This window comes from Gekko japonicus, unplaced genomic scaffold (genome assembly GCF_001447785.1).
Source record: "Gekko japonicus isolate JY-2015 unplaced genomic scaffold, Gekko_japonicus_V1.1 scaffold4006, whole genome shotgun sequence".
Classification (NCBI taxonomy): domain Eukaryota; kingdom Metazoa; phylum Chordata; class Lepidosauria; order Squamata; family Gekkonidae; genus Gekko; species Gekko japonicus.
The window spans coordinates 12,587-28,049 of NW_015173808.1; the positions used below are offsets into that span (position 1 = coordinate 12,587).

Here is a 15,463-nt window from a genome sequence, read left to right on the forward strand (position 1 = left end):
GTTACCTCCGAAGAGAACGTACATGGCTTCTGTACAGACTTATATACACAGTTGCACCAATCAGCAACAAGCTGAGTCATGATGACTGCACACTGTCCAGTGCCAGCCATAACCGGTTAGAACAGGCTTATCAGTCCACCTGCTGACATGTAGCTGTCACTGAACTGTCAGTTAGATCCTAATGATCTTCCTGCTATCTGATTAACAGTTTTCTGCTGTTAAAACAGTTTCTTCCAGTTCAGTTATTTTATCATTAAAACCTAGTTTCTTGTCCTTCAAATTCCAGTTGCGCTTTCTTCCACCAGGATAATTGTTCTGGTAATTTCAAATTGTCTTTTTTATCCAAAATGTCCTGGTATCTTAACGCTTCTTCTCCCCCATATACATTAGGTAAGGTAAATGCCTCTAAAAGTATAATTAGTCTTGATCTTTTAGTATAATTTTTTTTTATGTACAGGGTCCCAAACCTTTAATAATGCTGCCCTCAGCCAATGCTGCTTAAAATATTTTTGAGGGCCTGCTTTTTCATACGACAAAAAAGCATTCCATCCTAGCAGTAAATCATGGCCCTCAATTTTTAAAAGTCTCTTATCTTCTAAAGTAATCCATTCTTTAATCCATACTGATGCTGCAGCTCTATAATACAATAACTAATTCCGTACTCCAAACCCTCCTCTTTCTTTTATGTCGTGTAGCATTTTCAATCTTATTCGTGCCCTTTTCCCTTGCCATATAAACTTAGATGTCATCTGGTCTAAGTCTTTAAAAAAGTTTGGTTTTGTAATATGGCCTTAAGAGTCATTTTGAATGAATGTTTATTTGCGGTCAAAGACCGTTTCTCATAACCGTTGGAGTCATTTTACCAATTCCAAAAGAGAAAATACCTCGATGGAGTTTCTTTTCAGTGTTGCCCTAACTTTTGGTCAAACTTTCCATCAGAAAAATTGAAAAAAGGCCACCCCCACCCCCCACACCTTTTCCTGGATTTGTCACGGTTTTCCCTCCAGGGGCTCACCTGTCGCTAGGCACCAATGCTCTCTCTAAGCTGTGGAGTCTTGTGAGCAAAAATTCTACTGTGTGAGCTATGGGAACTAAAGTTGTGAGCAAGCTATTTGGCTGCTGCATCAATTAGTTTGCTCTGGAGCCATCCTTCCTGAGCTAAGGCAAAAATGTGTGAGGCGAAGGCTAAAAAACTGTGAGCTAGCTCACACTCACTCACCTCAGAGGGACTGTTGCTAGGGACCTGGACTGAACAGGTTTAAATACGGCCCCGTCACTTCATGGCCCCATCATGGTGCAGAAACTGGGATCCTGAACCTAAAGGGACCGCCTTTCCCCACATGTTCCCCAGAGAGCACTGAGGTTGGGGACTCAAAACCGCCCGACTGTCCCTGGCCCAAAGGATGCCAGACTGGCCGTCACCAGAGCCAGGGCCTTCTCAGTGGCGGCCCCAGACTGGTGGAAGGAGCTCCTGGAGGACATTAGGGGCCTGCGGGACCTTCTGTAGTTCTGCAGGGCCTGTAAGATGGAGCTCTTCCACCAGGCCTTCGATTAGGGGCCGCCACTGAGGAATGAGCATTGGAAATTGTACCAGCAAGGCCCTATCCTGTGTTATAGCCATTAACTAGCCTACCTATATCGGCCCACTTCAGCAAATGCCATCGGCACCAATTTGCACTGTATGTATTGTAGGTTTAAATTTTATATTTTACTGTACTTACTGTATTTGATTGTATTTGTATTTTGCTGTATTTTAGTGTATGTATTCCGCCTTGAGCCGCATAGCAGGCAAGGCGGGATATAAATCTAAAATAATAAATAGATAAATAAGTCAGTCTCAGTGCCCAGTAAGGGGTGCCTCCCTCTTCCCCCCCCAAAGACCCAGGCGACAGAGAGCCAAGGGGGGGGGGTCCCTCCCTGTGGATTCTCCTCCATCATCGCGTTTGAGGCCCCCCACCAGGTCTCCGCCTACCCAAGCTTTCAAGTAAGGGGGTTGATCTTCTAAAACCTCTCTATGGCTCGTGTTCAGAAATGGTTTTTTGTTGTTTTTTGCTCCCCAATGGGGAATTTTTTATTGCATTTTTATTAAAACTACAAACTATAACAGAAATAAGGAAGGGGACTACATTTAAGGGGATAAAGAAAAGATACCCACTACTGACTAAAAACCCAAGAGAGGAGATCTTCTAATCTCTCAGCCCCACCCACCTCACAGGGTGTCTGTTGTGGGGAGGGGAAGGGAAAGGAGTTTGTAAGCCGCTCTGAGACACCTTTGGGTAGTGAAGGGCGGGGTATAAATCCAATCTCTTCTTCTTCTTCTTCTTCTAATCATCTTAAATACACATCTAGTCTTAATCATATTAATCTCATTACAAACTGAGTCACATAGTCTGTTAACTTTTCCCACATCTTAAATTTAACTGATATCAGGTAATGCCCCAAAGCATCTCAATTCAAAATTTCTCAAAGGCACAAGTCAGAATCCTTCAGCCTTCACTTCTTCTTCTCCAGTCTCTTCTGCAACTTATAAGGACTCTTAGGAGCTGCTGCCCCTTTCTCCGACAGAGAAATGGCTGAAGTTCTTTTAAGCAGATTGGTGATTATTATTTTTTAAATTCTCTGGCTGTGGTCTTTTAAGGCTCAGTTTTAGATCCAATCCAGTTAGCTGAAATCCAGCCTGAAGTCTCCCTAGAAGCGAAAGTGACTAAACGGAGGCTACGGTCCCTTGGTCACGTCAGGAGAAGACCAGGGTCCCTGGAAAAGACAAGAATGCCGGGAAAAGTGGAAGGAGGCAGGGATATGAGAAGGCCTGGCTCAAGAAAAGAAACCACGGTGCTCAGTTGCCAAGACCGGAGCAGGGGTGTTAAGGAGAGGACGTCTGGGAGGCCATTCCTTCATAGGGTCCCCTCCATAGGTGGGAAGAGACTTGATGCTGCTTCACATCCATCCACCCCCCTCCCTCGAGTTGCTGTGGCTGGTGGTTCCTGGTCGAAGAAACCTCCACGGGCAGCCGGAAATAGAACCAGGGAAGCGTTTTGTGGCAGGGGGGATGTGGCAGGAGGCTGCCCCCTCTGGAATCTGAGTTGGGCACACCCGTTCCCATCCAAAGTCAGGTCTGCTGAGTTGAGCATTGGGGTAGGCACCCGCCGAGGGTATGCGGGATGCGAAGGGGTCAGTGTCCGTCTCCTGTGAGCGCCAGAGTCTGGGCTGCATCCAGGGGGGAAAAAGCCTCCTCCTTGAGAGCTTCCCAGAGGACAGAGGGGACCTTCGATCAAAAGCCGAAGGAGGATTTAGGGATCCCTTTGAATTTCCCAGGGTATTACCAGAAGAGTCTCCAGCAGGGGCAGCGACCGCCAGGCCGCCCCTGTTGAAAAGCTCTTCTAGAGAGTTCGAGTGGACCCAGCAGGTGCTTCTGGGGGAGTCTTCAGGTGGATTCTTCTCACCAAGAGAAGGCAGGTCTGGCCGGGTGTGGGTCTGATCCTGGAAAGCAACTCCTAGAGTTTTGGGAAGCAAGAAGGAAGTGTAGGAAGCCTTTGTGTGTGTCTCTCTGTGCAGGGTCCCGGATTCGTGGATCTTTGACTGCCCTGGCGGGTGGGAGAGGCCACGAGATTGTGCCTTCAGAAATATGTCAGCTGCAGACATGGGAAAGTCCTCCTCTTCTCCATCCGTCTCTGCTTCTCTGGTTCTCCTCCATCTCTGAAATCCCCCCCCCCTTTCCCCTTGCTATTCTAGTTGTGCCCACAGTGACGATCTCCCCCTCCAAGGGGGACCCCCTGGCCCACCACACCCTCCTGATCTGCACTGCGGCCGGCTACTATCCCCAGGGGGTGAAGATCAAGTGGCTGAGGAACGGGCAGGAGCAGACGGCAGGGGTGGGCTACGCGGAGGAGCTCCAGAACGCGGACTGGACCTACCAGTACCAGGCGATGCTGGAGACGGTGCCCCAGTGGGGAGACCTCTACGCCTGCCAGGTGGAGCACAGCAGCCGGAAGGAGCCCATCACCGTGCAGTGGGGTAAGGGAACGTCCTCCCCTTCGAGGAAAGGCTGAAGAGGTCAGGGCTGTTTAGCTGGGAGATACGACGACTGAGAGGTGACTCGACAGAGGTTGGCAAAATTATGCATGGGGTAGAGACGGTAGGGAAAGAAGTGCTCTTCTCCCTTTCTGGCACGACAAGGACTCCTGGGCATTCAGTGAAATTAATGATCAGGAGGCTTAGGGCAGATCAAAGGAAGTCCTTCTTCCCCCAAAGAGTCATGAACACGTGGAATTCACTGCTGCAGGAGGTGGTGGTGGTGGCTACAAGCATGGATGGCTTCAAGAGGGAACTGGATAAGCATCTGGAGCAGAGGTCCATCAGTGGCTATTAGCCACAAGGCATAGATAGGGGCTCTGAGGCAAGGGATGCTCGGAGGGGGGGCAAGAGTGGGGGGGGGGCTTCTAGTATCTTGTCCCCACTGGTGGACCTCCTGATGGCACCTGGTATTTTTGTCCACTGTGTGGCACAGAGTGTTGGACTGGAGGGGCCATTGGCCTGATCCAACATGGGCTTCTCTTATGTTCTCTTGTTCTCTAAGCCCCTCTCTAGTGTAGGATGAAGCCCTTGCTAACCTTCCCGTTGCCTGCCAAGTGTTCTTAGAAAGCGGGTGGGGCTGTGCACACCAAAGTCACGTTATTCTGGTGGCAGCTGCCCCCCCCCACAGGGTTGGTTTCATTCCTGCTGCTCACTCTTCCCCTCCCCCCCTTTTTAAAAGAACCCGATTCTCCCTTCAACATCTGTGGGGGTCAAAGGCCAAGCTTGGCCCCGATCCATCTCCTCACGTGAGGCTCCTTCTCTCCCCACAGAGCCACAGACGTCGGACTCCGCCAGGAGCAAAGTGTGGACGGGGGCCGTGGGGGCCGTTCTGGGGCTGGTCTTTGTGGCCGTGGGACTTTATCTGTACCTGAAGAGCAAGAAAGGTGAGGGGGTGGGGGCCGGAAGGGAGGGTGGGGTGGGTGGGACACACACTCCCCCTCCTGCTCCGGAATCTGCCCCTAATCGGATCGACTGGACAGGGAGAAATGAGGGGGCCCAACCTCAAAATGTCCTTGGGGGGCTCTTCTCACAGCCAGTTTGGGGGGCTGCCCTTTACAGGCTGACGGGATGACCGCCAACTGTCTAGGGATACAGTCAAATGTTTTAATTTCTTCAGCCGTTTAGGCCGGACTCAGAATCCTGGAAAAAGCACCCAGGAGGGCGACCGAGAGGATGAGGGGGTCGGAGCCCCTTCCCCCTGTGTGGAGAGGCTGAAGGGTCTGGGATTCTTTAGTTCAGACAGGGGTCGTTTCGTAGAAAAAGAGCTAGGGAAACTCATTAGCATAACTCATTAGCATATGCCACACCCCCTGACAAGCCCCGCCAAGGCCCTCCCTGGCCCCAGGCAGGCAGGGGTGGGGAGAGGTAGGGAGGAAGCAAATTACCCTCACTCTTGCAAGTGGAGGAGTGGGGAATCAAATCCGGTTCTCCCAGTTTAGAGTCCGCGCACTTAATCAGGACACCAAACTGGCACCAAGAGATGACTATGGGGGGGACATGGGAGAGGTTTGTAAAATGATTCCTGTTGTTGGGAATATGGATCAGGAGAGAGTTTTCTCTTTCTTCCACAACACCAAAACTCTGGGGAACCCAGTGAAGCGGTTGGGAAATGGGCCCAGGGCAGACCCGAGGAAATCCTTCCTTACTGAAGGAGTGGTGAAATTGCAGAATTCTCTGCCAGCGGATGTAGTGTTGTCGGGGCACAGACGGCCTTTTAAAAGAGGGTGGGAGAGATTCAAGGAGGCTTGGCCCATCAGTAACTACTAGCCACAGTGACTCAAGGGAGCCTCCATATCCAGGGGCAGCGGACTTCTGAATCCCAGGGCTGGCAGTCAGGGTCAGGGTCTCCGTCCCCAGTCTGGTGGCCCTCGGAGGCCCCTGGTTGGCCCCTGTCTGAGACGGGATGCTGGACTAGAGGGACCCTCCCTGGTCTGACCCAGCAGGGGCCCTCTGAGGTTCTTGTCAGGGGAAGGCCTCGGCCTCTCTGCCCTGTTGTTGGCCCTCCAGAGGAACTGGCTGGCCCCTGTGTGAGGCAGGATGCTGGATTAGATGGACCCTCACTGGTCTGATCCAGCGGGGCTCTTCCTACGATGTTCTTATGAAGGCCTCGGCCTCTCTGCCCTGTTGTTGGCCCTCCACAGGAACTGGTCGGCCACTGTGTGTGGTTGCAGGACTAGGTGGACCCTCCCTGGTCTGATCCAGCAAGGCATTGAGGTTTAAAAGGCCAGAAATGTGAATGTCCCAGGTAGATCATGGTCATTAAGCATAACTGTTCAAGATTGATAGAGTCGAAATAAAACAATAATGTACATATAATAATAATTTCATCCTTAGCCTTCTGTTCTCCCTTGGACTCCAGGCAGATTATAAGACATGAAAATAAAGCCAGTTGAGTGACTAAACAGACATTGCGATGACCAGAAGGAACCGCCTTCCATGGGAAGGCTGAAGTTTCGCAATTATAATCGATGGTTTCGGTGCTTGGGTGGGAAGTGGGGCCCATTTAACCTCCTCCCCCAAACAGGGCGGGAGGTCTGGCACAGGGGAGGGCCAGGGGCAGGAAGCCCCCGTTCGATTCCTGGCCATGTGATCAGTTGAGATGCCTGGACAACCGATGACGGAGAAGGCCCCCCTACGCCCGAGGACCCTGGAGAGAGAGCTGCTGATGGTCGGAGGAGACCCGACTGGCCTGGAGAGGAGTCCAGCTGCGGCCGCCTCTGATTCCGTGTTCAAGCTGAAGGACGGAGGAGACCCTTCCTCACCCTCGTTCCCACGAGGAAGGGCATGCAAGTGGGTCCCTGACAGAAGAACCCCAGAAGAGCCCTGCTGGGTCAGACCAGTGAGGGTCCATCTAGTCCAGCATCCTGCCTCACACAGGAGCCAGCCAGTTCCTCTGCAGGGCCGACAGCAGGGCTTGGAGGCCAAGGCCTCCCCCTGAGGCTTCCTCCTGGCTCAGGGACCCAGAGGCTGAATGTGGAGGTTCCCCTCCGTCATCAGGGGCAGCAGACATTGCCAGACTTTATCCTCCTTGAATCCATCCAATCCCCCTTTAAAGCTGTCCATTCCCGTGGCCGTAACTGCGTCCTCTGGCAGTGAATGCCACATTTTAATTACTCTCTGTGCAAGTCCGTATTTCCGCTTGTCCCTCCTGACCTCACGAGCGGTGGAGGGCTCCCGGTTCCTCTGACATCCTTGGTTCTCCTTTCCTCACTTTAGTCTCGCAACAACGCCCCTGTGAGGTGGGCGGGACTGAGAGAGAGTCACTCGCCCGCCCCCGGGGGGACCCAGGGAGCACAGAGGAGAGAACCGGGGAGGCCTTTTGGCCATGGGGTGTCAGGAGGGGGGAGGGGGGCCTTTGGACCCTCGTCAGGAAGCAAAGCTGCTGCCCCCCCTCCCAGTCTGGGAAGGATTCCCTCCCCCCAGGTGTTCCCGGGCCCCAACTGCAGTCCTCTGGCTGCCAGCAGGTGGGCTGTTCCTCCACTGGGGGGGACTTCCCTGCCACCCACCAGAGGCCCCTCCCCTCGTGACCATAGCCCCTCCCCCTGGCCTACTTCATAACACATCCCGCTCTGGGGAAGGGGGTCCCTGAAAAGGAGAGGGGGGCCCTCCTCCGAGACCTTCTGGAGGGGCCGCAGGGCCTGTTTGCTTGCCAGGGCCTTGGAGGGGATGTGAACAGCTGGCACCTTGAGGGGTGGTGTTATAGTTTTTAAAGAAATTCAGCAGAGTTAAAAAAACAGCTTAGCAATACCAGAGTTCAATGATCAGACCCAGAGTCCATGTGTGTTTAAAAATATAAAAGTTTACTACAATTCTACCATAGGGAAGGGTAAACTTGGGAGAAAATAACAGAGAGCTAAATCAGCTACATCCTCTCTAGACTAGAAGAACTGGAAAAGATGGCCCTCCAACGTGCTTCTACTCCAAGGCGAACAAAGACGGGAAGAGGGCTCATAAAATGCAAAGTTATTAACACTTCGCTCCCAATCAAACTCTTAGAACAGGGATGCTTTCGCGGGCTAACAAACTTGAGCTAACATTGGCTAACACAAAGACAGGTGATTTCCTGTAACAACAGAACAGACATTTAACCCCATGCATACACATTGAGTGTTTTCAACATGCAAATACCCAACACCCCTTCTCATGTTAAAACACGAAAGTCAGACAAATATAAACATTCACGAAGATTCTCAAAACGTTGCTTCTCAAGCGGCTTGGTCAGGATGTCAGCAATCATCTGGTCAGTAGGACAGTATCTCAGTTCAATCAGTTTTTGGTCTTGCAGCTCTTTCACGTAGTGACACTTGAGTGCGATGGTCTTGTTTCTAGACTTGGTTCCTTCTCCTTTGCAGATAGCAATACAGGCTTGATTGTCCTCAAAAAGAATTATTGGCTTTGGTTCATCTATGCCGAAGTCCTTCAATAGATGTATGATCCAGTAAAGTTCATAACTTGCAGTTTGCGCTGACACACATTCAGCTTCTCCAGTAGACATGGCTACAATGCTTTGCTTTTGACTAGTCCAAGTAATTAAACTGTCTCCATAGTAGAACAAGTATCCACTTGTAGATTTTCCATCAGGTGAGGCTTTGTCCCAGTTGGCATCCATGTATCCAGTCAGTCTGGGTTCAACACAGGTTGAAATCTTAAGTTTGTAATCCAAAGTTCCTTTCAGGTATCTTGCAATTCTCTTAATAGCTTTCCAGTCATGCTCATTAGGTGAACTGGTCTTTCTGCACAAAAGTCCAACAGCTGAAGTAATGTCTGGACGACAGATTGTGCTCAAATACAATAATTTTCCAATTGCAGATCTGTACTCATGATTGTCTTTTAGTGGTTTACCTTCAGTAAGCTTGGGATAGTCCTTATCCATTGGAGTGCTTACAATTGCAGAATCTTTCATTCCTACAGATTCAATAAAGTCCATGATCTTTTGCTTTTGGCTCAAAAGAAAACTTCCATCATCAGTCCTTTCAATTTGTATTCCAAGATAGTATTGTACAGTTCCTAACTGTTTCACTTCAACTTCCTTGTTTAGTCCATCAGCAATTTCTTGTACATCACTTTGATTTTGACAGCAAATAATCAAATCATCAACATAAATTAGTATGTATTGATACTTTCCATTTTTAAGTCTTGTGAACAAGCAAGGTTCTGCTATTCCTTGTTTAAAGTTCTGTTTACGTAGCAGTTTAGTCAGCTTCTCGTTCCAGGCTTTGGCTGCTTGTTTTAGTCCATAGACACTCTTGTTGAGTTTACACACTAGGCCTTCTTGTCCTTCTGTTGAGAATCCCTCTGGTTGTTGCATATAGATTTCTTCATCCAGGTCTCCGTTGAGGAAGGCTGTTTTGATATCCAAATGTTCAACGTGCATGCCCCTTGAGGCTGCTATGCTCAAAAGTGTCCTGAAGGATGTGTAGCTCACAACAGGTGCAAAGGTTTCCGAGAAATCGATTCCATATTTCTGTGAAAATCCTTTCGCGACTAGACGGGCTTTGTATTTGTCTATTTTGCCATCAGGGTCATACTTTACTTTGTACACCCATTTACAACCGATGGCTTTTCTGTCAGGAGGTAATTCAGTAAGAGTCCATACCTCTTTGTCTTGTAAAGATGCAAATTCTTCTTCCATTGCATCCATCCACTTGCTTCTCTCAGGTGCAGGTAGTCTGTTGACTTCCTTCCAGTTATTAGGTTCCTTTATTGGTTGCACATTTGCACAAATTCCATACATCGGTGGTGGTACACCTTTGGTACTCCTTGCCGATTGTCTCACAGTGATCGTCTCTCTTACCCTTGGCGATGCTTCTCCAGGTTCCCCTTCTGAGCTGGAACTCTCTTGTGGAGATGGACCTGCCTGGTCACAGGTGGTCTGCGCAGATTGCCAAGTAAACACGTCAAAGAAAGAGACATCAGTAGTATCCTCTGTAGTAGTGGGTTGCACTGTGGACTCAGCCAGGTTAGGAGTTAGCAAAACATTGCTTTCATCTACACGTACCACATTGCATACTTTAACATATCCAGTTTCAGGGTTTAGAATTCTGTACCCTTTGCCACTAGAGGCATATCCGACTAAGACACCAATCTCTGCTCTTGGATCAAGCTTGCCCCTTTTCTCCTTTGGTATATGCGCATAGGCTTTTGATCCAAAGGCTCTTAAATGTTTAAGTCCAGGCATTCGGTTATGCCATAATTCAAAAGGGCTCTTATTGGTAACTTTAGATGGGATTCGGTTATGCAAATAAACCGCAGTGTGGACTGCTTCTGCCCAATAACACTCTGGAAGTCCAGATTGCATTAGCATACAACGCGCCATTTCCTGTATCGTGCGATTTAATCTTTCTGCCGTGCCATTCTGCTGCGGCGAATAAGGCACTGTTGTCTTATGTTCAATCCCTTCTTGTTCCATGAATCTTTGGAACTCACTGCTGCAGTACTCTGTACCATTATCAGTGAACAAAACTTCTGGCGCCTTGCCAAATTTGTTCTTAACAACAGATACATAGTATTTAAACTTGTCAAGCACCTCATCTTTGCTTCTAAGCAGGTAGGTGTAAACATATCTGGTTTTTGCTTCCAGAAAACTGACAAAGTATCTGTTACCTCCAGCAGATGCATGAATAGGCCCAACTAAATCAGAGTAGACACACTCTAGCAGTTTAGTGTTTGAGTCATGAGGTTTAGTAGTCTTATAAGAGGGAGCTGTGCCCTTGGATTTAAGACAAATATCACAGCCATCTTTCATGAGCTCACATTCTGCTGCGTCAACATTGCATTCTTTCAATAATTGCTTCACAGATTTTATATTTCTATGTGCAAGTTTCACATGCCAAGCAAACAAACAGTCTTTGTGATTGCATTCAGTTGATTTTGTATGGCACACCATTCCATTAGCTTCAACTTCGTCATCATCATCAAAATTAGCATTAGCAATATGTCTCAAGTAATGAAAACCATCATTTGTTTGTAACATCATGTTAAAACCACTCTCACTCCAGATCTTTCCATGATTTGGTCTAAGATCAACATAACTTCCACTTTCCATTATTCTCTTTGTGGAAATCAAGTTGTGTATGGCGTTGGGTATAAAAGCACAATTTTTGAGGGTTGCCTCAACAATTTTGTTATCAGAATTCATGCCATACACCTGGACCGTTCCTGTCCCCGCAACTGAAAGAGATTCGCCCGCAGCTCCTTGAAGAGCAGGTCTACAGTCTCTATCTAGATCAATAAACCATTTTTCAGATTTAATCACATGAAAACCGCTTCCAGAATCAATGATAAACATATTATCATCCTCATCACACACTTCATTGACAGCCAATGCATGCATTTCGCTTTCTTGCTTCTCAGTGTCAGCCTTTTGAGGCTGCTTCTCTGTCACAGCAAAAACATTGCGCCTGTCTGCTTGACTGCCAGGAGCACTCTGGCCACGCCCTCTAGAGGGTCCTGTTGCAGACCGGTTAAACTGAGCGCGGTCACTTTTGGCGCGAGGTTGATCATGAGCCTTTTGATCTCTTTGTTCCTGAAAAACCTTTGAATCAGGCGACTTTTCTGACCAACAATGTCTGGCTACATGTCCCAGCTTCCCACACCGAAAACACTTCACATCTCTCTTCCCTTTGTTTCTTTCACATTGAGATTTGATACTTAACACAGACAAGTCATCCTTTGTTTTTGAAAGGGCTCTTCTCTGGCCTTCTTTCAGATAAGCCAAAACAGGAGGCAGAGTTTCAGACTTAGAAATATAGGTATCATTCAGCCTTTTTAACATCTCTCTGGCCGTTTGGCATTTTAGAATTTCTCTATGGTCACGTGGACACAAAGATTTCATGATAATGGCTATCGCTAGCTCATCATCAGCCACATATCTTTCCAACTCTTCTTCACCCACGGGGGGGTCTGTATTAATTACATAAAGAGCTGAATATGATTGAAGAGCATTTTTAACACATCTAAGCCAGTAGTCGAAATTATCCTTATTCAGAACTGGGATTTTACAGAATGCTAGGTTCTTGTTAGTTGCCATGCTGGCTTTCAATTGCTTAATTGCTCAATACTTCACCACTTCGCAGGGTAGAGATGAGAACTGGCGTTCAGACGGGAAGAGGGCTCATAAAATGCAGATTGGAGGGACGTTATTTGGGTTATTAAGCTGTGGTGTTTTCATCATTTCTGTTGGCTGCTTCAAGCCTGGAGGGGAGGCAAAGCCAGTGGAGTCCGACTCTAGGGTTGCAGTGCTCATCTCCGTCTCAAAGCCGAAGAGCCAGCACTGTCCGAAGACATTTCTGTGGTCATGTGGCGAGGCGCACGGAACGCTGTTACCTTCCCACTGAAGTGGTACCTATTTATCTACTTGCAATTTCTTGTTTTCGAACTGCTTGGTTGGCAGGAGCTGGAACGAGAGACGGGAGCTCACTCCGTCATGCGGCACACTCGGGTCTCGAACGGCTGAACTACCGACCTTCCACAGCCTGTAGTTCAACGTCTTAACCACTTGAGCGACCGCAGCTCCTAGGGCAGGGATAGGTGAATTAATAAATAAAGCAAATCTCTCTCTCTTTTGCAGGAACGCCCCTGCCGCCCACCGCAGGTAAGAGTCCCTCTGCTTCTTTGCCACCCACCTCTACCCCCCCCCCATTAATAAATAAAGCAAATCTCTCTCTCTTTTGCAGGAACGCCCCTGCCGCCCACCGCAGGTAAGAGTCCCTCTGCTTCTTTGCCACCCACCTCTCCCCCCCCCCCCCCCCCCAGCGCGACCACCACGACACAAAGACAGCAGGAAGAGTGTCAGATGGACTGCCCCCCCCCCATTAGGTTTGGGTGTGTTTCTGTCCCCATCCGGCCTTTCCCTCAGGATTTGGCCAAAGCAGCTCAGTGAAGCTCAAAAGGGGCCACACGACATTGAGAGGGCTCTGAGAGTCTGAAAACCTTTCCTGCGAGTTGAATCTGGCCCCCCACAGGCATTCCCTGCAGCGACCTTCCAGTGGGGGTGGTGGGTGGGGACAGGATGGATATCCCTGGGTTGTGGGCGGGGCTTGTGTGGCTCAGGTGAGCTCCCTGGTCTCTGCCCCCCTCCCTGGGAATGGACCTTTTCCCTTCTGATGACACTCCCCCCCCCTCTTTCCCCAACAGCGCTCATCGGTTAACCCTTCCCGCCCCAGGACCCTCCCTGTGGAAAAGCACTTCCTGTCGCCAAGGGCTGCTTGCTAGGGGCTGAAGATGGAAGGACAGTGGATGGACTTTTTGCGCCCAGCACGGCTCCCCCCTTACCCTGCAGTTGGCTTCTTCTGTCTTTCCCTTCTGTTGTTTTGGGAGAGGGGACTCATCATTCTGCTATGTCCGGAGGAGAACGGGACTCCCTTCCTCCAGAACTGCACCCCCAAAGGTTGCCACTTCCAGGTTGGGAGATTCCTGGATACTTCGGGGTGGAGCCTGAGGAAGGGGAGGGACCACAGAGGGGTACGATGCCTTGGATCCCCCTCCCAAAGCAGCCGTTTCCTCCTCCAGGGGAACAGAGCTCTGTCCTCTAGAGGTCTCCAGGCACCCCCTGGAGGTTGGCGACTGTCACCAGAGACAGAAATGGGGGCGAGATGCTTTGCCCCATTCTGCAGGAACAGGTAGGGAGAATTGAGTGGCCACCGTCAGCCCTTCTCCTCCGGCAAGGGGGTCTCTGGTGTTCGGAGTCGGAATTTGCAGCTCAAACCGGCTTTTGATCTTGTTGCCTGGCTGGTCCTGTAAGATTCCCGCCCTCCTCTCTCTCTGGACTCAGCTGGAAGCTCCAGGTGCAGTGGGGGGGGGGCATCCGAGAGCAGGGGCTGAGAACGGGTGTTGAAACCGGACCACTGCTTTATAAATCTGTACTTTCCAGGATTCATATTGCTCACTAACCTGTCTTCGCTGTGGCTGGAGGAAGCGTCTAATAAAAACAGAATGAACCCTTCTTTGGAGATGCGTCTGTGACTCTGAGCTAAGCGGGCTTCGCCTTGGAAACAGGCGGGGAGAGGATAGGATTTGGGGGCCTCCTCTGTGGGGAAGGAGGTTCGTTCCGTGGGCAAGGGGAGCGTGTCCTGCAGAGGGGAGCGACTCCTGACTACAGTGAACAGCAGGTGAATGAGAGTAGCAGGTGTGACTGAATGAGGTGTGATATGTAGAGGGGTAGTCAGTGGGGTAGTCAGTCATGTTATCGAGGCAACTAACATGGAATTAAGCAAACTTCGGAGCACAACGGAAGACAGGAGGGCCTGGCGTGATGTGTTCCGTGGGGTTGCGAAGAGTCGGACTCGACTGTTCGACTGAACAACAACAACAAAAAGTCAGTGTGGAGAAATCAGCGTTGGTAATGAGACAGGAAACCAAGGTCTCGATTTAGTCCAGGAGGATGCATTGTTTTGAGCTTTATCATCAGTTGCAATTCAGCAGACTCTCTTTCTAATCTCCCTTTTAAATTCCTTGGTAAGAGAACAGTAAGTCAGTAGTGACTGAATATTCCTCCACTGTTTTTTGAATGTTGTGGTTTCTAATCTCCCTTCCCTTTCCAAGGTATAAAGACAGACAGACTCCCATTCTAGCTGTATCTGAAGAAGTGAGCAGTGACTCCCGAAAGAGGGGGGGGGCACAGTCTGGAATCCCTTCCAGGCCAGAGCTGTGCCTCTCGCAAGGCTTGGCTCAAAGGCAGGGAGGGGCCGGATGCCCGGCGGTGCCAGAACCTCACCCTTCTCTTCCAAAGGGCACTCGAGAAGCAAAGCGGGCTGGCTCCAGAGCTCAGCAGGCAAAAGAGTTCCCTCCACCTGCCTTTCCTTCACAGGGTTGTGGTGTTTATGACTGGCTTTCTGGATCCTGGTTTGGCTCCCCGGGGCTGGAAAAGTCATAGAAGCACACAGAGTTGGAAGGTTCCATAGAGATCATCTAGTCCAACCCCCTGCTCAGTGCAGGATCGGCCTAAAAACATCCCTGACCAGGGCTCCTCCTGACGCCTCCTGCACTTAGCCTTCATACGGAGCTTCAGGTGTATCTTATCTTCAAACAGTTCTTACAACAACCCTGCAAGGGAGGCTGTTATAGTTTTTAAAGAAATTCAGCAGAGTTAAAAACATCTTAGCAATGCCAGAGTTCAATAATCAGACCCAGAGTCCATGTGTGTTTAAAAATATAAAAGTTTACTACAATTCTACCATAGGGAAGGGTAACTTGGGAGAAAATAACAGAGAGCTAAATTAGCTACATCCTCTCTAGACTAGAAGAACTGGAAGAAGATGGCCCTCCAACGTGCTTCTACTCCAAGGCGAACAAAGAAGGGAAGAGGGCTCATAAAATGCAAAGTTACTAACACTTCGCTCCCAATCAAACTCTTAGAACAGGGATGCTTTCGCGGGCTAACAGACTTGAG

General features: G+C 49.5%; 1 protein-coding gene across 2 annotated transcripts in view; it reads left to right on the forward strand.

The window, feature by feature from the left end:
- LOC107120814 (H-2 class II histocompatibility antigen, E-S beta chain-like) overlaps nt 1-15,463 on the forward strand; it is a 52,939-nt gene that overhangs the window by 11,200 nt on the left and 26,276 nt on the right. The window contains exons 3-6 of one of the 2 annotated variants that reach the window (XM_015423584.1): nt 3,733-4,014; nt 4,845-4,958; nt 12,644-12,667; nt 13,210-14,012. In XM_015423584.1, the coding sequence (XP_015279070.1) occupies nt 3,733-4,014; nt 4,845-4,958; nt 12,644-12,667; nt 13,210-13,223 (434 nt within the window). In that variant the 3' untranslated portion in view covers nt 13,224-14,012. Of the gene's footprint in view, nt 1-3,732; nt 4,015-4,844; nt 4,959-12,643; nt 12,668-13,209; nt 14,013-15,463 lie in introns of those variants that run through there. The other variant, XM_015423585.1, reaches the window with a different exon arrangement.